We start from the raw sequence: 24,840 nt of genomic DNA on the forward strand, positions 1-24,840 counted from the left end.
GAAGTGGTCACATTTGAAAAAGTTCAGTGAACCTGCAGAGGGAGGTTCAAATTAGTTGCTTCACTACAAAGCTTGCAGCTAACATACCTGCTGATTTGCTTTTTGCTTTGATTCTTCGTGCTCTGCCTTCTTGCCTTCTTCTGAGTTGTTTTCAAAACACACCAAATCTTAAGGGTGAGCGAGTCCTGGTTCAGTCTTTGTTTAGTAAAAAAGAAAATCAGTCTACGGTGTTTGCTACAGAATAAAACAGGCATGAGTTTTAATACCGTGGACATGGAAAGACTGGATTTTTCTCCTCTGCCTTGTCCTTTGTGCAGTTATTTCCCTCTGTGAAGGTGTATATCGTGCTTTACCCTCCTGGTTTACCCACAGTTGACCTCCCTTTGTACCGAGGTAAATGGAAATGGTCCCTTTCAAGTTCTGCTCAGTCGATACTCAGGGCTACTGCCTTGATTCCTCTGAGTTGACTCTGCTCCTTTGAAACCGCCAGAGCAATGCCAGGAATTGTGCCCTAAACCCTGTTATCCCTGCTAAATGTCAGCTTCTTTATTCAGATATTGGCATTTGGGGGTTTTTGACCAAGAGTGTCATGCAATACGCAATGCAAATGGGAACACGTCCGGTGGGTTAAGTTCTGCCCTTCTTTACCCCCCTCAAGCTTTGTGGGGGCTGTCGGGGAGCCTAGTGATGTGCTCTTTGGTCCAGCTGAAGCCAAATCCCCTATGTAGGCATGGCCCATGTGTAACGATGTAGACGGCCCTGTATGAAAGCTGATTTTTGTTACTTTATATTTACAGTGTTCTGTCTCCTGTGGAAGGGGTCAAAAGCACCGAACTGTGTACTGTTTGTCAAAGGAAGGGAGGCATGTAGAAGAAGATTATTGCAAGCACCTTGCTAAACCCAATGTGCAAAAGAAATGCAGAGGGGGCAGATGTCCGAAGTGGAAATCGGGAGATTGGGGACAGGTGAGACGCACTGATTACCCTTTTGCATCGTTTGATCTTCCTCATCTGTCAGATTGGTTAGAAACTATTTTTCCCCTCGCTTCTGTCCTCTTGAATTTTTCAAGGGTAAATGTTCTGGGCCAGATCCTCAGGTGGTGTAAAACAGTGTAGCTTCATGGACAGCAGTGGAGCAGCACTGATTTGTACCAGCTGAAAACAYGGAAACTTGCTTTTAGTGTCCAACTGATAGCAAATTCCTTGTTGCATACTTTAAGCTCCTGCTAGAAAACCCATTGGTATATAATATTAAAGAAAATCTACTATTATTCATGTTTTTAATATTGTCATTATTTAAATATGCCACATCTCAAGCAAAATCTTTCTTAGTTTTGAGAAATCTGAAATTAATTTTATTAGCAGCTTCCCGGGAAAGCCTAAAGAACTATCAGAGTAATCCATTAAAAATGCTTTTTGCTACCTTTTGTTTCTTAACAAGCTCATCACTTAATTTTGCTTCATTAAAAACTCAGACACTCTGATGCTTAGAGCAGAGGCTGCTGGAAACGTGAGAGTGCTTGGAGTTATTAAGAGTCTTGTTTGCTAAGAGCATGTCTCGAGTCCTTGTTTTTCTGAATGTGATRTATTTGTCATCACCTTAAATCTGCTACGTCACGTTTTTAGCTCTGAATCTCAATTTTGCCTCTACCTCAATGGAGTGCTAATCAGCAGAAWTACTGAAAATCCCAGACTGAATGAGCTGTTAACTTGTAAAGCATCATATTCTCTTGAAGTCTCTCTTCCAAATTAAGATACAAAACACCAGTTCTCACTGCATGCAAGTTCCCTAAAACATAAACCATTGACAAATCTACATGCACACGCATCAATATTAGGACTAGGGTATCATGTTGTTGTTAAATGTCAAATATTAAAAAAGACAATAAACCCATCGATGTTTTGTGATTGTTTTCAGCCTTGTATTTGTTTTTTATTCTTACCTTTGAATTCATAGGGTGGCAATATTTGCCTTTACATGTGTAATGGGATAAGTGTGCTTTCACCATGGAATTTAGGTTATTTGGATCCTGGTCCTTTACACRAGATAAGGCTCTGAGGACCCAGGAGCACCCACGTAGCCCTGCTGAACTGAGCAGGACTGCTCCCATATTGAAAGTTAAGTCCCTGTTTTATTATCTGCAGGACTGAAACCTTAATTTTACGCAAGAAGTCACTTTGGGAAAAAGAAAAGAAACTTGAGGCCATTAAATAGTCTTGTCATATCCGATTTGCTCCTTATTTAAAGTGACTGCTCCCGAAAGCTATTTTTTACAGCTAATAATTCTAACCATAATAACGTAACGGCCTGTCGATTGCATTAAAATATGCTAATTTTAATTGATAAAAATAAGTGTTTTAAAATTCAGAGCATTCCACCACACGATTGGAGGTAATTTTATGCGCGTGGAGAAAGGAGCCGACGTTAATAGGAGGACGAGGTGATGTATGGCCTGAGGTAATCTTTTGTGACCAGGCAATTAAAGAATATTTGTATGCTAATGATCAGGCTAAGAMTAGGCGGCGGGTTTCTAGCGTGCGAGGTGGCTCCTCGGCTGATGTGCCCGAGCCGTGGACYGCTCCGATCGGCAGCGCTGCGCGTGCGCAGCCAGCCGGAGCTTGCTCCGAGGAAAAGGGCGCTGAAAGCGGGTAGAGACACACGCGCATTATCGAACTGGGCCTTTTTTAAGCACATAAAATGCTCGGGTATGGTCTCCTGACCCTAGCCGGTTGCGCTAAATCAGGATCGAAACAGGGACGGAAACTCAGCGGCACCTTCCGCCTCGCGGGTGACGCTCGTCCCGCTCGGCCGCCCGCAGGAGCCACGATCGGTTTGCGTCTAGATGCTATCCAAAAACGGGGCTTTTCTGCAGGTCTCATCGCCTCTAAAAGGCGACCGCCGCGCCGAGCTGCCGTGGGCCGACCCCCTTCTGTCGCGGGCACGCCGGCGACAGGCTGTGCGAGAAATCAGGCAGGGCTGTGCGGTGCGTGCGCGCGCCGTCGCCCCGTGCCCACGCGCGCTGCGCCCGCCGTCGCCCGCTGCCTTTGCCTCTGGGGACATCCTGGGCGTGCGCTTGAAAACGAATCGCGGCAGAAGCCGGCTGAGCCAAGCGCTGCCGTCCCGGGGGTTTTGCTCTCCGGATGTTTAGTATTCAGAGTCCGGGTAATTCTTTTCGAGATTGTTATAAATTCATCTTCCTACGGCAAAGCACTTTTAATATTTGCATTAATCAGAAGGGAAGAGGAAAGGTTTTTTCTCTCCAGGTTTTAAGCATGCTTACGTCTGCACCAAAATGTCAGGTTTAATGTGTTTGTATCTCCTAAGTGGCATCAATTACGGTCATTTACCTTTCACGTAGTGAAAATACTAATATTTATTCTGCTGTCTGGAATTTACTTATTTCGGTTACAGACTGAAACCTAGCCCCGCGTTTYTATAAGGCAGAACTTCTCCGTGGCTGAGCCGGCACGCTGCAGTTGTGGGCTTGACTCTCTCGGTAGGAAAAGGAGCGCTCCTAAAAACCGTCACGGACCCACGGGAGCGACCAGCAGAGCGAGTGGCTCGTGGTGTCCCAGCGGGGATGTGTGTCACCCCGTTCCTGATCCGAGTAGCTTCAGGCCCGTTCTGCTTTTAGATGTTCAGCGGTACCAGCTAGTTGCGTTTCTACAAGGTAGAGAGAAGCTGCCCGAGCAGTCTGGTGGGTTCAGACCCTCAGGACGAAACCAGTGTAGGACACCTCCTGTCCTCGCCTCCGCGATACAGTGTAATTCTATGATTTTGAACCCAGCCTTAAGTCCAGCCCGAGCCGTGGCAGGACCAGCGCAGCAGAGGCGGCAGCGGGAGGGAGCCCAGCGGGGATCCAACCCGGATCCCAACCCAGATCCGCCGGGAAGACTCCTGTGGCCTCAGCTTGCCAGATTTCGCCAAAGCTTGGCCGATTTTTTGCCTCTGCCTTGCCGGGGGTTCATATTGCAGCATCCTTCCGTCACTGATCTGGCCCCCGCGCAGCAGCCCGGCAGCCCCAGGGCTGGACTCGCCCCCACGCTATTCCCTAAGGCCGGGCGCTGTGCTGTGATTTCTTTTTCCCCTGCTATCGCTGCATCGCGTTACGGCCAGTGTTACCAATGCGCTTAAAAAGCCCGTGCAGCCCTCGGCTACGAAAATCCCCCCCCAGCACACGCACCTGCAGTTGCCCCGAGGAAGAGCGTCTTCGCTGGCCGGCTGGGCAGAGGGTGTTTCGCATCTCTCCCACGGGATGCGGCGCGGCGAGCCGCTGGCTGCTGTCCTCCTCCCAAAACCTGTCGCGTCCGAGCGCCGCGGCTGGCTCTGCGCCTCCGTGCAAGAGCCGCGACGGGGCTTGCGCTGTCCTTATCGTAACATCCGGACGCGTGCTTTGTAGGTGGGTGCTAAATGCAGACCGAAAAGCGTTGCAGAGCAGTGCATGYGTCCCGGAGTCCGCGTTCCTCCAAGTTTGTTTGCGTTATTCAGTTTAAGTGTCCCTGGTGGGACGCTTGGGACAAGCAGCGCGATAAATCACAGCAGAGGCAGCCCAGCAGATGGGAAGCATTTGCATTGCCGGTGACAGAGATCTAACTGCTACTTTTCCAAATTACGCCAAAAAAGCCTCTCCTAAATATCTGCAGCCAGGAGCATGTTCGCACTCAGCTTTTCTCTGGGTCCGCTTCGCTTTATGGTGYGTTGGGATAGTAAAGCAAACGAAGCGTTACGGAGGAATGCTTTGCAGAGCYAGCCGGAAGAGAATTGCTTCCCCATTACGCACCGCTTAATCCTCTGCCTTAAGAAAGCTTGCTTTTCTAGGTATTACCATAATTGGCTATAAACTTGTTTTCTTAGTTCCTCATGTATTAATGAGGTTGCCTATATTAATTGTTAAGTCAGCAAACGGGTAATCGTAATAGCTGTGCTTTAAATGCGTGCCTCCTGGGTTTTGCACACCTTCTTTTATAAGCACAAATTCTTTTTATTCCACATCTGCATAATGTATTTTAGGATCTAGCAAGAAAGAACCCGTAGCAGAGTGAAGTTAAGTACCACTAAACTTATTATAGGGTGCAACAGTAAGAAGTATTAAGCGAAAGAAAAACAAGCTGTTAAAAGCACTGTGGTGTAGATACTAATTTATAGATGTCTGAGAAACAGAGAAATTCAGGCCTTTCTCCCTGTGTCTAAAAGCAGGCAGAAATGTGCCCACTGTATAATGAAGGGAACATGAAAAAGAGCAGTTAATTTAAAAGAGACATTTATTTTCCTAGACCTACAGTATGTCCTGACTTGTGCAGCGTGTGTTTACGTGCATGTTAAAAGCAAATCCCGATGTATCATACCTTCGGCTCTTTATTGCTACAGTCCTCCTTCTCTATAACTCAATAACTCAAGCTTGCTTTTCATTAAAGTCTGCTCCGAGGACATTCGTGGCATCCGATATATTCTGAACTTTTTTTTTTTTTTTTTTTGTGAGCTTAGCGCACGAGAAGCAACACGCGGCGCCTCGCTGCCTCTGGCGCGTCGCACTGTTCTAGCAGCGCCGCTGTCCCTGGAGGTTTTTGTAATATAAATCCCGTCCGCGAAAACCTGACCCCGCCGAAGCGCGATTCCCACGGGCTTTGGCGGTGCTGCAGCCTGCCCGCCGGATTTTTTCCTTGCCGAGAAAAACAGCCGCGCGCATCACCTGCAGCCCTCGCCGCCCGGGATGCGGCGCCGCCGGCCCCGGGGCCCCTCTCACCTCCTGTCCCTCTCCGCAGTGCTCGGCGTCCTGCGGGCGAGGAGTGCAGCGGCGCGACGTGCGCTGCCACGGCGGCCCCCGCCGCCCGGCCCACGAGGCGGACTGCGACCCGGCCAGCCGGCCCCCGGCGGAGCGGCAGTGCCGCCTGGCCGCCTGCCCCGCGTACGCCTGGGACCCCGGCGAGTGGCAAGCGGTAAGTGGGGCCGGGCGGGCGCGCGAGCCAGCTGCCCGCGTCGGGACGTCGCCGCGCGGGGAAGGGCGGAGGGGATGCTGATGGCGCCGGCCGAGGGGGTCTCGCTGGAGACGCCTCTGCGGAGTTAATTCGGCGGCGCACGCTGCCCCGCGTCGGGTCCCGCGCCGATATCGCGCGCGTTTTGCGGGTGCGCGGCTTGGCTGGTGAGCCCGCTTTCGGGGTGCCCCCCCCGGGTCACCCCCGCCACGCTGCTTCGCGAGCCTGCGGCTCCGGGTCCGTAGGTGCGAAGGAGCTGGTGGGTGCCAGCAATTCCTGCTTTCCTCCCGTTAACACGGCAGCTGGCCCTTTCCAGCAGTTGTCTCTTGTTTTTCCCTGATCTGCCGTTCCGGGGAAACAGCTGCTCCGAAACCTTTTCCCCCAGCCAGGACAAGGCTGAAATCAGACCTCCCGTGGGTGATAGCGCTTTTCCGAGCGGTCGGCAAGAGGCGCCGAGTGAAACCAGTGCCGTAGCCGGGGCGGGGGATAAAGCTGCAGCTCCCAAGATGCGGGAGCGCAGGGGACCCCGACTCCCTGCCGGGCCGGGGGGGACAAGGTCCTCTTGGACCCGATGGACCTTCGCACTGTCCAGTCCCCAGGGCGTTAGCGGGTGCCGGTTTCCAGCACGCGCTGGGGAAGAGCCACCTCGTGGTCCTCGGAAACCAGCTGGTGGTCCTTGSCTAGCCAGAGCAGTATTAAGGCAGAAGCAGGGGAGAGCCAGAAGTTTTTGAGGTTGGAGGAGGGAGATAAGAGGTCAGAGAGGCTCCGGGTAGGAGAAGACACTCCCAGAGGGACCTTCCCGCTGGATTACCCGCAGATCGTCTCACCTCGGGGGCTCATCGCGGGGCTCGATCCGATGCCAGTCCCGCTGGCTTCGAAGCTGCCTGATTCCCGCCGCGCTGGCAGCCGCGGCGAGCGGCTCTGCAGGGACGGGGAGCAGGGTGAATATCAATCAAACGGGCGCCCAGCTCGCACTGGCAGGCCGGCGGCTTTTAGAGCCCTCCTGCCTCGAACTAAATTCTTTGGGAGCCCTGCRCCTGCCGAGGCAGCGAAAAGAGGCCTCTTGCTCCAATAACAAAAGACGGGGAGGCACCGCAGGTGCTGGTGTTCCCAGAAACTTCCAGAGCCTCTATTTATTGTGTTTCACTTAAAAAAAAAAAAAAAAGAGGGGGAGGACGAGATAAGAAAATTTACTGATGGAAGAAAAAGCATTTCGAGCCTGCAGAGGCTGTGCAGTGCTTGCACTGCAGCGAAAAAATAAAAAAAAACTTCAAGGTTAATGCAGCGAGCGCTGCCCTGTCATCTCTGCTTCTGCACTAGCTCGTCCTTGCCTCGTGCCTGCGCGGTGCGCCGTCCCGTGCGGCACGTGAGCCAACGACGTCCCTCGCGCCCGCAGTGCCTTGGCCGGACGGGGATKTTCCGGACCAGCTTGGCTGCGCTTCCTTAGCGGTGCCGGCATCGCTGGGAAGCTGCGAGGGGTTTCTAGTCCTACGTAACGCGCCCGGCGCTGCAAGAGGCGTCGGGGATGCGATGCTCGGCTTGCGTAAGTCAGCTCCGGCCTCTCGCGGGAACGGAGCCGGCCCGATTTTCRCCCGCGGGGGAGGCAGCCCCGCGGCGCCGAGGGCCGGCGAGAGGCAGAGCTGAGCGGCCGCGCGGTGGGAACCCGGACAGAAACATCCCAGCTTGCAGAAGGAATATAGGAACCGCCGAGGGGCTGTAACGGGTTCATTGCAATGAACTTTTGCTTTTACGGAGCCCGTTAAACTTCTTCAACTAAGAAATTTACAGGCGGCAAAGTAGGTCACCAAACAGCATGCGATTGCAGAACTTACCCAAAGGTGTAATTAGTCCTGAGGAGCCACTTCTCCTACCCCCTTCTTTCTCCCCCTCTCACTTATTCTCACAACTTTTCACACCGGTGGCGAGTGTCCCCTGCCCGCCCCCACCCTGCCAAGCCGCTGGTGGGAGGCGGATGCTGATGTTGTTTTTCCTAAGTTTTCCAGGGCTCCCCACTGCACTGAGGAGATATTTACCATGTTATGGAGCTTCTTCTTTTTTTTTTTTTCCCCCCAGGGGAGCTTTGTTAGTGGGGTGGGTTGAAAGTTTTCTCGCCCACAAATAATCATTAATAGCAACATGCTGCAGATGTTTTCCAATTTGGGCTCGCCGCTTTTGTCTGCTTCCAAGCCATTCTTCTTCTGAGCGCTTTTTATTTCGTTCCGATGTACCCGGTGGAAAAAGCAAGATTGCCTTTCCCCCAGCCATGAGTATTGGCTGCGTGTTAATTGTAGTGAGGAGCCCCGGATTGCATTAGTATTCTCTGAGCAAGGAACGGCAATGAACCCTAATTGACATGAAAGGTAGGATGCAAAATAACATTCCTGCACTAGTTTGTTCTTGATTTCTTATCTTTAAAGGGAATCCGTCAAGAGTTTTTTTTATTGTTCCTTTTTTGTTATTGTTGTTTAAAAAAAGTTGATCTTGCCAATGAAAAGCAATAGGGAATTTATTGGAAACAGTTTATTGCTTTGCTGCTGTATCACCATTAATTAGCTGTTCTCAGTGCCCACACCAGCAGGAAGAAAGCCGATATAAGGGGCCTTGCTAATGTCAAAGTAAAAGCGAGACCAGGATCACAAAGAGAAAGGGAAAATGAGAGAGAGAGAGAAAGAGAGGAGGTTTTTTTAATACGAGCCTTTACAGAAGGGCAGTGCGCAGCCCTGGAAGCTGCAATATAGTTCCCGAGGCTTTGACATTTGCTGTTTGAGGGAAAATCCTGCCATCCTTGCATGACTTGGATTGCAGAGTTAGCCAGAGCGTGGTTGAAGGGCTCATGGGGTGGGGTTTCTCATCATCTGTGTGTCAGATTTTGGTTTAGAAAAAAGAAAAACAATGAATGTTTTCACAAAGCAATGCCTTTTTCTTTAATTATGATTATTATTATTCTTTTAAAACAGTTACAGAGCTGCTTGGAAAAGTCCTTAATCTGCATTGCCAGGAAAACAGTTCAAAATTTGGAAAATGGGGGCAAAGAGACAAATCTTGTGAAATGTCTGACCTGTTTTTTCAGCTTTCGCTGTCAATGGCTATTATCCCCGACCCTGTTGTTTTATGTGAGGTTTAGATCAGTCATTAATAYGCAATTTCCTACAAAATCTATCATCGTATTAAGTGAGAAAGCGGGCCTTTCACGTTTGAGCTGTCCAGTTGCTAAATGAATAATGTCTTACAAGGTTGGTGTGGCGGATGAGAACCTCTCTGCTCTATCATCTCCTTCGTTTCTTTTACGGTGGTCTCACTGTCTTCGAGCTGTATTTAATATCACAGTGGAATTGTTTTAATTGCCAGTTATCCTGAAAACGACCACTAGACAAACTTCAATTTACCGATGACAAAACGCACAGAGCCGGYACAGTTTTATTTGGCCGTACGACCACGGTCTGCAGAGAAAACCCCTGCAGGACGGCGTCTGTTCGAGGGTGACTGCTGCAACACGTGCAGAAGCTTGATTACTTAATGATTTAAAACGAGGAAGGGATTTCTATACGATAGCTGTTTACRGCAAGAGCAGCTCCCTCGCTGGGCAGGACCGCGGGCGTGAGGTTCACGCCGCCGCGGGAAGGTGCCCGCCGAGAAGCCGCCGGACGCAGGGCAGCCGGCGATGCCGCAGTCAGAGGCGCTAACCCGCTTTTCAGTTTTGCTTATATAATAAGGAGATAGCGGAGGAGGACAGATACCGCACAGCTTGTTTGCTCTCTGCGGAAATCACGTTCAGGCAAATTACTCCAGCCCCCACAGCACTGCTGCGTTTCGGCACAGACCGAGGGGCTTAAAGCAAGGGAGCAAATAAGGTTGGAAGCACATGAAGCCCTTGGGGGTCTTCTGGCAAACTGCGGATTTTGCAATGTTGGCTGTTGCCTAAGCGCTGCCGAGCTATTCCTGCAGCATAAACGTGGCTCTGTAGGGCTTTCTTCCCCTGCCCGTCCCATCGGGTTTGCATGGTTGCTAAATATTTATGAGGAACATTACGTCGCGCTCGCCGCAGCTCTCCTGGTTTGCTGGCGGTGCCGCGGCACTTCTGCGTATTAATCTTTTCTCGCAAAGTTCTCAGCTAATTTGCGGTCTCGGTTCTGAGAGCTACGTGCAGAAGGGCCGCGCTGGCAGCACCCGCGTTTCGCGGTTAGGGGCACCCACCAAGACCTGGCTGATGCCAGGCCAGCCCGGAGAGCAGGAGCTGCTCCAGAGAGGCGGAAAACGTCATGTTCAAGGGGTGAAGCTATAACCAGATTAGATTGGCTTGGTTCCCCGAGCCTAGGTGACTTCAAATGGTGTTTTTGTACAAATAGGGATGGGCTGATTGCATATTATATCCTTTCCTTAGGGGAAGACATTTCCTGCGCATTATATAAAATGATTACTTTCATGCATTTTTCTCCCTGTTAATCCAGTTAGTTGAAAGCGTTGGAAGCCCATCACGGATGAGAAGTTAAACAAAAATAAGGTTTTATCCAGCCAGTTGCTCTTACCCTGGCTTATTTTGTTGTGTTTGTGGTTTTGTGAGATGGCCTTTGAGCTCCCAGGCACGGAGCGAGGGTTTCTCATGACTGCATTATATTTTCTCCAAGACGAGCAGCAGAAGGACCAGGTCCTCCAAGTCTCCAGAAGACCTAGCGGAGCAATCGTGCTTGGATAACTTGGGTTGCTCTTAATAACGCGCGGTGTTTAACGACAACGTGGGGCCCAGATGAGAGGCTGGGCCTCTCTCCGCGGCGTCCCTCGGCCTGGCGTGCCCGCTCCTGCGCCCACCCCGCGCCGCTGCCTCGGTTTCCCCTCGGGTCCGTGGTGTGGGCTGGTGCTTCCGGGGGGGTGGGAGCGGGATGTACCCGCCGCCTCGGACCCTGATCACCAGTTTGCCCCCAGGTAGCAGCAGTAAGAGGTGCGTGCTGAGCACAGAGCGTTTTTTTCTTTTTTCTTTTCTTTTCTTTTCTTTTCTTTTCTTTTCTTTTCTTTTCTCTTTTCTTTTCTTTTCTTTTCTCCTTTTTTTCTGCGAACAGTGCACGAAGACGTGCGGGGAGGCGGCGCGGCGCCGCAGGGTGCTCTGCGTGGACGAGAGCAAGCGGGTGGGCAGCAGCGCCTACTGCGACGCTGCCAAGCGCCCCGCCGAGGTGGAGAGCTGCCGCCTGCCGCCCTGCGAGTACGTCTGGATCACCGGCGAGTGGTCGGAGGTGAGCGCCCGCGCCGCGGCCCCCGGSGTCCCACTTTGCACGCCGATCAAAAAGAAAGAATAGGAAAAAGGGAAGGAGGAAAACACGCTGGGGTGAACGTTTCCCGGAGCAGCCCGCTCTCCCGCATAGTTTTCCCCATATAGATTAATAATTTGTCGGTCACAAGGGATTTTGGGCGCCCTTGGGAAGAGAGGACTTGTGCGCGGAGCCCGCCTGGGTAGCTGGGTTAAGCACCGTTCCCGGAGGCACGGTGGTTATTCAGGGCTCGCTCGGAGCAGCTTGACGTCTCTAAAACGGGCCGGGCCGTCCCTCGGCCCCGCCGGGCGCAGCTCGCCGCGGGCGCGTGCTGACGGGCGCTGCCTCTCGCCGCAGTGCTCCGTGACGTGCGGCAAGGGCTACCGGCAGCGCCTGGTGTCCTGCAGCGAGATCTATACCGGCAAGGACCACTACGAGTACGGCTACCAGAATACGGTCAACTGTCCCGGCACGCAGCCGCCCAACATCCAGCCCTGCTACCTCGGGGAATGCCCCGTTTCGGCGTCCTGGCGCGTCGGCAACTGGGGAAGCGTAAGTTGGACGCTTCTTGTTTAAGCTGCAAATAATTTTAGCAAACGATGGAAAAAAAAAACAGTTTTCCCAGTTTCTGCTGGGAAAAAAAAAAAACACCCTGCTTGATTGATCCTGCTTGTCCATGTGTAAGAGCAAGACTTGGGAACCACCAATAGGCCAAAATGCTGGTCATCTGAGCCTTAAAAGAATTTTTTTCTTTTATTTTCTTTCCTTTTTTTTTTTTTTTTTCCCCTTCTTGCAAATGCTGGGACAGGGCAGGGGAAAACTCAGSGTTTCTGTTAAAGTTATTTGTGCTGAGCCATTCCTGGGGCCTGAACTACAAGATCAAATTTTAGCTAAAGCTATAACATTTCACTTCTTTGAGCTTCTGACATTCTTTGAAATGCAGCATTTCCCCCATAAATTTGATTTATTAATGCGGCTCAGGCATTTGTAGGAATKTGTCAAGCCTTTACAAGGCAACGAGGGTCAAGTCGAGCAAAATGTAGTGAAAGGTGTCGTAGTAAGCGGTGGAGCCGTTTGAAACATAAGTTCCGCGTGCCCCATAGGAAGTCTCAGGTTCTCCCCACGAGTCAGGGCGGAGAAGTTACAGCAAAAGGCTCAGTTTCCATGAACTGGCATTGCCCCCCCCATATTTCAGTGTAAAATTTCCAACTGGAACTCATTAACAAAACTTCTTCTTTGAGAGGGATATCCATTTCAGAGAGAGAGTTCTTCCTCCTAGATTTGGGCTCTTGAATGTATCAGTGACTGTAAAGTGCCATGACCCTTCTCATCTCCGATTTTCAAAGGAGTTTAACTAGAGTTACCATCACCTTTGATGGGCAAATATAGAGCCCTGCTCTGCTCCTTAGTTAAGTTTTTTAGAGGTGGGACTGATAGTAAATGCCAGGCTGCGAGTAACCTGAGCCATTGAAGAGTGTCTCCTTGTGCACTCATGTCGATTATGTGTTTCTAAACAGAGGAGCATCTTCATTTTTGTGGTGGCCTAACCTAGTACCTTTAGAAAGAGCTGATTTTTCAATCTCAGGTCCTGAAAGAACAAGTTATGGAGGGCTACCAAGATGCTCCTCGGGAAGCGTTTGTGCTTGTCCTGCTTTAGGAGGCTGATCCCACCCATGATTTGCTGCACTCACGAGCAGCCAGCCCAGATGAGCTATTACTCAGTAGCTCTGGTAACTTGTGGTATCTCAGCCTTAATATTGCCCTTGATTTGGGGCACTCAAGGATGACCCAGTGCATGCACAGGTGTAGCCATTTTTCCAGAGGATGAAGGGAGAGAGGGTTTCAAGGATGAGTTTTTCAGTACAATTTGGATAAAAAAACCAAAGGACTGTGCTGTATTGGTTCAGCGGACGCTGCCGGTAACCCAAGCAGTGTTTCAGAGCGGCAAGGAGAGGAGTTCTAGTGTTCAGGCCTTTTGGTGAATGTCCCTGTCTTGCACAACCTTCCTCGTATGAGAAAGGAACATTTTTACTTGAGCACATGGTTCACCTTAACTAATACTGCCTTATCCAGCAAAGTATGTAAGTGCTAAGCTTTAAACTAGTACAGTAGTCTTCTCGAAGTAATTAATGATGATGATGATAATGAAAGGATTAATAATCAAAGGGATTGCTTGTATGATTAAAATTAAGCCTGTGTTTGGAAGCTTTGCTGGATTAGGGCCTTTGCTGCTCGCCCTTAGTGCAACAGAAACTGGCTGCCTCTGTTGTTCTGGGGCAGAGCCCATAAAGCCTTGGAGTAAAACATAAATCCCGGCCTTTTATCTTCCAGTGCTCCGTAACCTGCGGCGCTGGAGTCATGCACCGCTCAGTGCAGTGTTTAACCAACGACGACCAGGCCAGCGGCTTGTGCCATGCGGATCTCAGACCTGAGGAGAGGAGGACATGTCACAACGTCCGTGACTGTAAGTCTGCGGATTTGCACCTTCCCTTGCTTTTCTTATGGCTTGAGTTTCCGCTGAACTCCTGGAGATGTGCTGTATTTCCAAGCCTTGGGACCCATGCGACGAAGCGCTAAGGCACTTCAGGGAGCAAAATAAGTGTGCTGTTTTGGTGCTTTAGATGCCTCACAGAAGAAATTTTGATATACAGTTGCTCCGTGACTACAAGTATTTATTTCTCTTTCGTTTCAGGTGAACTACCCAGGAGCTGCAAAGATGTTAAAAATCTCAAAGGTGTCACTGAAGACGGTGAATATTTCCTTAAAGTGAAAGGAAAGACATTAAAGGTGCATTTTGGCAACAGATTAATAGTTTCTGCATTTCCCGAAGGTGTAAGAGGACCCTGCGTGTGCTCTTTACCTCCGCTCTTGCCTTTTCTACCTTCAGTTTTCTAGGCCATCCTTTGACACACGATGCCTGACAAAACTGTGGCTTGTATCTCTCAGGTGTATTGTGCTGGGATGCAGACTGACAGCCCAAAAGAGTACGTGACCCTCGTTAACGGGGACGCAGAGAATTTTTCGGAAGTGTATGGATACAGGTAAGAAATCCCTTAATTCCGCCCTTCACAAGGCTTTTCTTTGCTATGGCAAGATTTCTTCCGTCATGAGTAGAAAGGGTTTTCTTTTGATTTAGGTTACATAACCCGACTGAATGTCCGTATAACGGGAGCCGGCGAGAAGACTGCCAGTGTAGGAAAGATTACACAGCAGCTGGGTTTTCCACCTTCAGCAAAGTAAGGCTGGACCTGAACACTATGCAAATAATAAGTGAGTAAACACAGGGCCTCGCCATTAAAAAAAATATATATATATTTATTTTACACAACTATAGTTGTAACTGCAAGCCAGCAGAAGTGCTCTAGTGAGTAATATTCCTGAGCTCTCCTGTTGCAGAGCTGCTTTTCAGCTTGGTCGCTGGTTTGCTGCCTCATGCTTAGAGAGGATAATTTGAGTAAATCAGAAATGTTCTTACTATTTATCCTTAATGCAAGAAAAAATTACGACAGTTGCTGTCGCACTTGTTATGTCGAATGAGTATTTGTGTGCTCCCAGCAGACCAGTTTATTTTTTTGAAGGATTTTGTTTCATTTAGCGTCCTGTTTTTAGGCCGGACTCAGACAGCAAGTGTAACCAGGGAGGAGCTGGCCCCCCATTTTGCACAGAGCCGTGTCACCAGATCCCACCGCGGGGGACTCCTGGGGCCAGGGACGCTGCTCCTGGCTGGTGCTAGCGTTGATGCCGCTGGACTGATGTCCAAACGCGGAGGACGGAGGAGCTCTCGGCGGGCCTGGTTTTCCCGTTGGCTCCAGCAGGCAGAGTCAGGCCAAGGGGAAGTCGCTCACGCTGAGCTGGATGGAAACGGTGCCGCGGATTTCCAGGGGAGCAGAGGGGACCTCAGCTCTGCAGTATAAGTCACAAGCCTGTCGCTCCCACCAACATTGGTGCGAGCCAGGAGCGTTTCCCTGACCCCAGGAGGAGCCAGCGGCGTGCATTAGGAATAGAGCTTCAATCACTTTATCAATTTCCAGCAAATGTCTCAAAAATACAACGTATCGTTGAGAGTTCGTTCGGTAAATAGTGGAGATTTTTTAACAGCTCAATCCACTCTGGTTAAGTGGCTCTTTATCTGATAGTTGTTTCTCACGCTGTTTTCAAGCCATGAGACCTCCCAGTCTATTAATCTGTAAAAAGCTACTAATAGTCTGTAAATGCTCCTAGGGAAAGATCCCAAGGGAACCACCCCCAGGGGGAATTTGATACCACCCCCCTTTGAATTTCAAAAGGAGCTGGGCACCTACCTCTGTCAGGCAGCAGCTATCTCAAATCCCCATCTAAATGAGTCTCGGTTACTTAAGAGCCATCTAGAGCAAATACCCAAATTCCCTTTGAAACCCAGTCTCAGCTGACTGGGTCGTAGAGAACACAGGCTCTGGGAGCGGATGGGGAGCAAGCTTTGAGACAGTGTTTTGTTTAAAAGGAAGAATTAGAAGGTCCCATGTCCTTTTTGTACGTGCTTGGTTCAGATCACTGGGAAGTTTTCTGATAGAGAAATATAGCCAAAGTCATGGGTTCTAGTTTTGTCGTTATTTATACCTAGGCCCTAAATCACCAGTGTACCTACATAGACCTGTAAATGTAAGCATATGAGCATCCTATTAAATTCAGTGAGATTGCTCACATGCTGAGAGTCACATGCATGATGAATTGGGGTTTTAATATTAAAAACCCAGCAGATGAGATCTTGACTCTCAAGATTAATGTATGAAACCAGCTCTAGTGAATTTAGACATTAGCGAAAAGCATGTTTACATTTTTTTGTCTCTCTCTTCCTGCATCTTTCTTCCCATGTTATTGACCAACCATTTTCCACAGCGACTGATTTACAGTTTGCACGGACGCATGATGGACGACCTGTTCCTTATGCCACTGCTGGGGACTGCTACAGCGCAGCCAAATGCCCGCAGGTATTTGACAATAGCGTTTCTTAGGAATTGGTGCCATTTATTATGTTCCAGCCCTCTATTAATTATTCCTGATCACATCAGCCAAACTCCAGTGAGTGTCACATTCTCATCTCAGCGGTCTGAAACTTTTCTTTTTGTCCTTACGGAAAGTACTTCCCATTCCAGCAAGAAAATGTTGCTTGGAAGAAATATGCTTACCTGAAAGTTGTTAGGAGACTAATTAACATTGTGTTACAGCTGGGTTGCTCCGTGTCCCCTGCACATCTAGCTTTTGCGGTGCCAGGGGATGATAAGTGATATGTTTGGATAGTCCGAGGTGTTTGGTAGACTGCGTTCATAAAGGGCATTAACTAGGGAATCTCAGCGACAGATGGCAGAGGGCAGATCTCTCCATCTCCTTCCCTCCATCCTTTCGGATCTGGCACTTCTCTGCACTGCTCAGTGGCTTCGGGATTGACTTCTTACCTCAGGAAGGCTCGTGCATGTTAATATGTGTCCACCTGACCAGACAATTTGCTCCTAGCTGAAAATCAGCCTTCCCCAGGCAGCAAGCACACGGAGCAAAGCTGAGGGACATCTGGCAGTCTGCAGCATTGCAGCCGCGGTGGACCCTAGGGCAGCTTAGGACTGTGGCCAAAGGATTCCTCGTCACRTCTGGAAACAGGCAGTCCTGACCACAGGACTTGGGATTTGCTTTCAGKGGCAAGGAGGGAGGCTTCGGGGAACATCTGCATTGGATGCAGACATAACCCTTCATTTTCCGTCCATTTTGTGCATTTTGCGAGCAAGAGCAAATTAAGCGAAGGACATTTTTAAGAAACAAACAAATGAGAATTTTTATTTTACTGATTTTTTTTTTTTTTTTAAAAGAAAGCCCAGTGGAAAATCAGGACAAGCGTGCCCTCTCCAGGTGAGGAGGGAGAAGGGAGAGCGGGCTGGATGCTCTCCGGGGGTACCTTTCCCATCAGCTGCTGGAGCATGTCAGGCGCCGCAGCTTGCCATGGGAAAGCCAAGAATGCCCTCAGCTGGCAAACCGAGAAAAAGCAGTGGAAAAACCGAGGGGGAAAAAAAAAAAAAGCACTGAAAACCCGAGAAAAAAGCCCCTCCTTCCCTGCAGCCACAAACGAGAAGAAATTCCTAACCCGAGCCATGCTGCGATTTGCACAATATGTGCTAATCACTCTCAGATCTACGGAAAATTGCAAACTTTGCCGGCAAGATCTTGTTAGAAAAAAGACACGGTGGCAAGCTGTAGCGGAAGGGAGCTCGCGGCAGCGACGCCGCGTGTCGTGACCGAAGGCCCGTCTCTTTGGGGATAATCAGGCTTGTCTGCTTGTTTTTTTTTAGGGTCGCTTCAGCGTTGACCTTTACGGAACGGGCCTGTCATTAACAGGAACGGCAAAATGGCTCTCTCAAGGGAATTACGCAGTGTCGGAAATTCAGAAATCCCCAGTAAGTTTTAATTCTAACGGTGGTCACACCTGCTRAAGGGAAGTTTCTAATTGCCTCCTGACACGTTGTCTTTCGTAGCAGCGTTCCTCCAAGTGAAGACCATTAAAAAAAAATCTAACATCCGACATGAGAAATGAAGTGTCGCTCATAATTGTACGTGAGGTGGGGGGTGGCCCTAGCGGGTTTAACTYGATCTGAATTATTGCACTTAATTAGCGGGCCTGCTTAGCAATGAAGCTGAAAACACTGAGTGCTGTGGGGTGGACATGTCTTTAATTAGCTGTCTGAATTGTCCAGCAAGGAGCCCGCGCGCAGCGTGCAGGACTGAGATTGCTGTCTGCATTTGGGCTGCAGAATGGTCCCCGGAAAGGGAGGCATAAAACACTGGTTTGAGCTGTGGGGTTAAGGTGTTTGCTTAAATGATGGGCAGGGACCRGGCTCAGACAGCTCATTGTCTTGCAAGAGAGGCCCCGAAGTGCCAAGTGCATGCCCTGGTGTAGGAGTCGTTCCAAAACRTGACTAATAAAATATGGGGGACATGTGCCTTCCAGCTGGGCTGGTCTCACCTCATCTCCTTGCAAGAGATCRGAGTCACCCAAGCTTTGACAGAATCACAGAATGGTTGAGGTTGGAAGGGACCTCTGGAGATCATCTAGTCCATCCCCCCTGCTCAAGCGGCGTCACCCAGAGCACAGTGCCCAGGTCGCAGTCCTATTCTTTCCATCTCCCTGGCTCTGGTGAGCCCCTTGCCGGTGTGGGGCTCTTAAAGGACTGTTTTCAGCAGAACTGAATGTCACTGGTCAGATCATGCCGTGGTAAAGCATCCTCCAGCATAGGTATATTAAGAATAGCACAGACACACCCCCCCCCCCAGGCTAGCTTTGGCAGGTGCTGTGCTTTTCTCCTCCCCTTCTGAAAGGAGAAGCCAGGGCAGCTGACTTTGGCGCTGCAGAGAGGATAGTGACACAATCACAGCTGGCAGAATTAAATCGAACCTCAAGGGACAGGGAGTCTGAGAGATGACTCTTACCTTGATCGCCCGGTGGCATCTGTCAAGCGCTGCTCCGCAGGCGTAATTGCCAGCAGGAGCAGAAGAAAGAAGGGAATAGCAAGAAGAAATGATAGCAGCCTGCTGCCATCMCTGATCAACAGTGTCAAGGGCAGGATGGAGTTCGTTTAAAAATAAATGCTTTGTGCAAGCTTGTCCTGCACTTAAGTCCAATTTTCTGGTAATTGAGGGTTGAATTCCCCTCAAGAACTGTCTGTCCGTTGTAATGACCAAGAGGAGAAAGACTGCGCAGAGGTGCGAAGAGGAAGGCCAGACGTAGATCTTGCTTATGCCAGTATTCATCTATTGACTCGAAACTGGAGCTATACCATGTTTGCCAGGCTCTCCTGGAAATCAGGCCAGCACAAGGACTGCTCTGAGCTCTCCTTTGTCTCTTCGGGTTTTGGACCTGAGGATGAAAAGATGAGTAGAGCAATGCAGAGCTGCGGGGGAGCAGCACTGTGATTTTGCAAACTGCTTATCCTCACCGCATCACTTTCTGTCTCATCTCAGCTCTGGAGCCACTCCAGGCTTTTCTCTTCCAAACAGATTTTTCTCAGTATTGTCTTCAAATACCCTTTCCATGCCCTTCACATGCCCAGTCACAAGTGAGGTGCTGTTATTGTCTCGATGTGTTATTTCTCCTGCATGAGTCAACAACTAGTTATTCACTGTGGGGGCAAGTTGGAGAAGGCAGATGCTCTTGAGTTATCCCTTCAGATGGCCTTCTCCTCGAACATGTTTCAGTGTGATAAATCAAAAATGCCCTTTCTTATTTGCGTTCACCATCTGACCTGGCAATATTAAAGGGAATTACATTTGCATGCATTTAAATATAACTATGATTTTGTAGATTGATTAAGTGCATAATTTGTTTTCCTTTCAAGACATTTTCTATTAAAAACCCTGGCTAGAATAACCCATGTCTGGACCTTTAGCAGCATGGAGTTCCTGAGCCTTTACACTGCTGTGAGACATTATTTCTGATTTTGCCTGCAGGATGGTACCAAAGTAGTAGGAAAATGTGGCGGTTACTGTGGAAAATGTACTCCATCATCTGGAACAGGCCTTGACGTTCAAGTGTTATAGCAATGGTAGGTTCCCAGCCGTTTCTGAAGTAAGCGAAACCTTTCTAAGAATGTTTTGTGGAAGGAACAGATCAGGTAATGTTTTCAGAAGTCTCTTATTTTCCAAAGTCTCCTCATCGCTTAGGTTCTTGAGACTCACGGAAAGCCAATGGAGCAAGGGTTGAAGTGTCTTTCAGGATCTGTGTCTCAAGCCTCTGTTTACTTGGGACTTTGTGTAATACTATCAAAAATAGTTCAGCACAGTCGTGCTGAACTGCTRAGTGCCACAGTGCCTTATGAAAACCTTACCAGCTTCATGGTATCGAGGCAGGCAGCATATCGGCTCCGTCAGCAATAACCATGCATGCTCATGCAGTGCAGCTGGAGGGGAGCACAAAGCCTCCGGCGGTCCGCGCCGTCCCCTGATCTACGGTGCTGCTGATGCACGGGGAGGCAGCAGACAGAGCGAAGGGAATTATTTCAATTAAAAAGCCATGCTCTGTGTGTTGTGCGGGAGAAGGGCCACGTGCCAAAATTTTTTCCCGCTTGTTGCTGGACTGGTGACAGCTTGCACACGGCCTGCGACGGCCGCTGCACAAATAACGAGAGTAACTGCACTAGTCTCCCCACCTCGCCACCCTCTCGGACACTGCTGCCCCCGGAGATCAAAGCTGCCGTTATGCTKTTGCACGCGCGGCTGATAACTTTTCCCGCCCTGTGTTAAGTGGCCTGTGGTGTAGCAGGGTCGTTTCTGCGCCATTAAAGCGTTTTCTCAGGGAGCATCAGCGACCGTCAGCAAAACAGCGATGCCGATAGTCCGCACCAAGCTGCCAAGCACAAACCGAAGCAGCCGAGGGAATGCTTTTTCCTCCTCTGCTGGCCCCAGCTCTCAGTCTTCAGTCCTCCCAGTACCACTTACAGGTACAACATTTTCAAGGGGAAACGTGGTGTCCAAGCTGACGGCACCTGCTGCGGCTCCGTTCTCATTTCGATCTCGATAGTTAAAGGTTTTGAAGGCAAAGATAATGAGCTTACTCTAATGCGCGGCTGGTCTGTGTTTTCCAGGTTCTCTGCAAGCAGACAGCTGAGATGAGATGGATGAAGGATAGCGATGCAATACCTCTGCCTTCCACTTTTTTTTAATCTGTTTATGTGTGTATATAGATCGCATATTCTTAATGTACAGTATAATATTTATGTTTGGAATTATTTATTTTGATTTAATATTTTTGTACGTAAAATCATTATATTAAGGCTGCTTTTACTATTTTTATTTTTTATTGTTAAATCCTGCAGTCAAACCACTGCATTTTACGTACTCTACATTATATGTAGCATTATGACAAGTGATACTTTATTGTCACTGTATTCAGTTGTTTACTTTCAATCAGTAATTTTCCTTCAGTTGTGGGCTGCTCTGGCCCTTTACGGTGCTACACAATCTGCATTAGGGGTATTTTTGGCATTTCAATCTGTCTTTGTGTAAGGAGAATAGACAAGATGCGCTTAAATTTTCTTTTAGCGATCAGGCCGACAGCACTCAAGGAAAACATGACAATGAATACAGTGCTAGTTGCATTAGCAATCTTTATCTTTTAGGTATGTTTTGAATTTCACATGACCTCTGTGGCCAGTGCTAAAAGTCACTGGTTTGGTGCTAACATGATATTTATTAACGCTCTGTAGTTTTAGTTACTTAAAKCCAGTGCCTTTATCAGTGAGAAGAGGAGGAAAACAGAAAAAATGGTCAGCCCCTTCAAATAGATTAAGATCTACCCCAGGTTTTGGAAAACTCCTGGAAATGGATTATGAACTCGAACCCCTTTTTTGTAGGGCTACTGAACGAGCTTTCTTTTTGGGGGAAAAAGCCAACAACGTGCATGTCTCTCCTAATTGCATGTGCCACCGTGCTTCCGGGCTCCATCTGGAAGCGGGGGCACTCGCTCATCCGAGAGAGGCTGCCGCGGCCATATGTTCGCCGGGCCGCGCGCTGGGACGCGCTGGGACGCGCTGGGACGCTCGGCACGGAAGCCGCCGCCAACTGCAGCCGAGAAGCCGGGCGCCTCCGCGTTCCCGCGACCCGAGGGGCTCTCCCGGAGCGCCGGGGGCCGCGGGGGTTGGGGGGGGGGGCGGCGCGTGCCGCAAGGACGCGGCCCCGCGCTGGCGGGCATCCGCACGGCGCCCGCGGCTTCCCACGCGCACGCAGACCATCTGCAAGGCGCCAGGCGGCCGCTCGGGCTCGTTCCAGCGGGATCGCTCTGTACTCGCGCATCGAAAGCAGGCGGCTCGACGCCCACTTCTGTATCGCTCCCTATCTCCCTGCAAAGGCATCTGCGCTCGCCGCCCGCCCGCCGGCCCGCGGGGGGGCCGGGAGGAGAGCTCCCGGGACGGCCGGCGCGGCCGCCTGCCGACTGCGGCCCCTCGCCCGTACATAGCCTGCTGCTTAGGGCTCGGCACGTTTGCGCAGCGCGCCGAACGGCGGTGATGTGACCGGGTTATTTTTGTAGTCTGTGACTATGTCCCAAATCTCTTTCTCCGCGTTTTTGCTTAGCCATAGGAAGATAGCGCCCATTCGCCCTGCGTTCGGGGGCCGGGAGGAGCACAAAGTACGAGCAAAGGAAGATTTATTTATTTTTTTTTTTAGCACAAAATTGCCAGCCTTTCGGAAGACCAAAGAGGCTTGTCTGCTAATTCGGATAAGTCYTTGAATTTTGGGTGCAGCTACTTTAAAAAAAAAAAAAGCAACCTCGGGGGCTCTTGCGAGTCTTTTTTCTGCCCCCACGCTACTCCCGTCGCTAACGAAAGCAAGAGGAATCCGTCTGTCGCCAAACAGTAGGATCGCTGGTGGCGAACGAGCAGATCCCTGGATTCATAACCCGTGCATCTGCCAGACTTTATTCAGCTTTCAGAATGAAGCCTGTCAGCTGGATTGTCAGGTGTTGACATGTTCACGGGAATTGGTAGACAGCAAACAAGCGAACGGGGTTGTGTTAAAATGCAGCAGCTAAAGAACTGGTGCTCTACACGTAAAGTGTGCCTCTGCGCTTCTTCGTAACGCTCAGAGGGGATGAGACTATCTATCTTACTCGTAATTGGGTTTCTTGTTGTTGTTTTATAGTGCATAAAATAAGTGGCTATCATCATATGTTAGAAAGACTATTTCATCTATTTTGTATGCTTATGGGTAGCAGTAATAAATTATATGTTTCTGAGAAAATGCCAAAAATACCATTTCAAAGGTCAAAGAAAAAAAAAAGGGAAAAGGAGTAGTAATGGAATAGTGATTTTTTTTTTTATGATTATTGCTCATGTATAACTTCTATAGGGGAAAAGGGAAAATTGCACTATGAACTTTAGGGATAAACAGTGGTGCTTAGAAAGTACAGGCATATTATATTTTCGCTAATGAAGTGAATGGCTATTTATAAAAAAAGTATTATTTAGACCTGTACACATTCCTTTCTACCATATTGTTTCACAACAGTTATTAACAGGGCAAGAGAAACTTAAAAAAATTTTTTTTTTAATCTATAAGGGAAAAGTTGATAGATCATGATCTTTTGATTCATCAATGGGTTTCATTAAATAGGAACAAGCTTTGAGGACCAGAGATATTAGACATTTCTTGTTCAGGAAGCAGTTCTGGGTCTTGTATATCAATGCCATTATTTTTCTACAATCTGTTTTTTTGCAAGCACTTTCCTGTACAGTGTTTCTTTTCTTTCTGATTATATTCAAAAGGAAATGAAAAGACCTGTAGGACATGTCTGTACGGTCTTTCTGCATTTGCCATCGTATTTCAATACCTGTGTGCTATTATAGAGGCAAAATACTTTGTACACAAGGGAATAATACATTGAATGGTAAACATTCATTTGTGTGCTAGTATTTATTTTCCAAGCTTTGGGTCACTTGTTGGATTGTCTCATGCAAAGGGAATGAAGGAAAATAATAATCCTCTGTATCTGGAGCCCTACCCCGAGCCCTCGTTGGAGTCTGTGGTCCAGGGACTACGGAGGCGAGCGACCGCAAACCCTGGGCTTGCAGAAGGCATTGGCCTGTGCCCGAGGACAAGCAGGACACAGCCCTGCCCCTTGCACAGACTGCAGCTCCCCTGTGTCCGTGCGGGAAGGGACGGGCCCGCGGGACAGGGTGTACCCGGCACTTTTCGGAAGGGTTTGCACATGTTCGGCCACGCTGCTGACATGCGTGCGCCCCAGGCGCTGCTCTGAGAAGCTGAGTGTCAAGAAATCTGTAAGAAAAAACATCTTTTCTGACTTTGAAAAAAACAGTTTAAAATACACAGGAAGATTCAGGTAGAAGAAAGCTGCTATGGGATGGCTGTAAATCGGGGTGCCTCTCAGGGAGCGCTGCCAGCCTTCGCATGGCCACCCTCATCGCCTCCAAGCTATCGAGCTGTGCCCATCTCCTGCAGACCCCGCTCCCAGATACCATCTCACAAGTAGTCCTTGTCTAAGCTGAACGTACCTCCRCTCAGATAGTTCTTTTAATCATATCAAACCAGACAAAAGCAAAAATGTGGCAGCAGTCACCAGTGTTTGGATTTTTTTCCCACGTCCCCCTGACTCCTGGCCGGTTGCCCCYGTCTCCTGGACGTCCTGTTGCTTCAGATCTTTCCAAACACGTCACAGCCACCTGATCCCRTGCTGTCCTTCTCCTGCATGACCAAATACCTGAAGTTTTGGCACACCAAAACATTTCAGCGTGTGCYGAGTTTTGCCCTTACTAATAACCACTGTAGTTTCTGTCCAGATTCACCAGTAGACTTGAAGGCCAAATTTAGMATATTGGAAAACCAAAGCATTTCTCTTTCATCATGTGTGTTCTGCTTTGGAAAAAAAGCTACACACAAGTGCTAAATCCAATAGCATGTTTTTTGTGATTACATATTATTATGGTTACAAATATACCRGATTTTTTCCTAGGACATTAAATATAATTTACTGTTCTGATGTTAAATCAGCAACTATGCATTTTAAAGGAGATTTTTTTTTTTTGTTATCTTTGCAGCCTATAAACATATTACCTATTTTCAGATAACATACTTTTAGCAAATTTTGACTATGTCACAAT

General features: G+C 49.1%; 1 protein-coding gene across 1 annotated transcript in view; it reads left to right on the plus strand.

Moving 5' to 3' along the window:
* Positions 1 to 20,869, plus strand: part of ADAMTS9 (ADAM metallopeptidase with thrombospondin type 1 motif 9) — an 82,905-nt gene extending 62,036 nt beyond the window's left edge. Inside the window, exons 28-39 of the mRNA XM_026074927.1 lie at positions 798 to 965; positions 5,763 to 5,936; positions 11,027 to 11,197; positions 11,570 to 11,764; positions 13,544 to 13,676; positions 13,905 to 13,999; positions 14,159 to 14,253; positions 14,349 to 14,482; positions 16,088 to 16,179; positions 17,527 to 17,631; positions 19,679 to 19,773; positions 20,812 to 20,869. Of these exons, the coding sequence (XP_025930712.1) occupies positions 798 to 965; positions 5,763 to 5,936; positions 11,027 to 11,197; positions 11,570 to 11,764; positions 13,544 to 13,676; positions 13,905 to 13,999; positions 14,159 to 14,253; positions 14,349 to 14,482; positions 16,088 to 16,179; positions 17,527 to 17,631; positions 19,679 to 19,768 (1,452 nt within the window). The 3' untranslated portion in view covers positions 19,769 to 19,773; positions 20,812 to 20,869. The remainder of the gene's footprint in view (positions 1 to 797; positions 966 to 5,762; positions 5,937 to 11,026; positions 11,198 to 11,569; positions 11,765 to 13,543; positions 13,677 to 13,904; positions 14,000 to 14,158; positions 14,254 to 14,348; positions 14,483 to 16,087; positions 16,180 to 17,526; positions 17,632 to 19,678; positions 19,774 to 20,811) is intronic.
* The last annotated feature ends 3,971 nt before the right edge of the window (positions 20,870 to 24,840 follow it).

Source organism: Apteryx rowi, unplaced genomic scaffold, assembly GCF_003343035.1.
Source record: "Apteryx rowi isolate R43461 unplaced genomic scaffold, aptRow1 scaffold_4, whole genome shotgun sequence".
Lineage (NCBI taxonomy): Eukaryota > Metazoa > Chordata > Aves > Apterygiformes > Apterygidae > Apteryx > Apteryx rowi.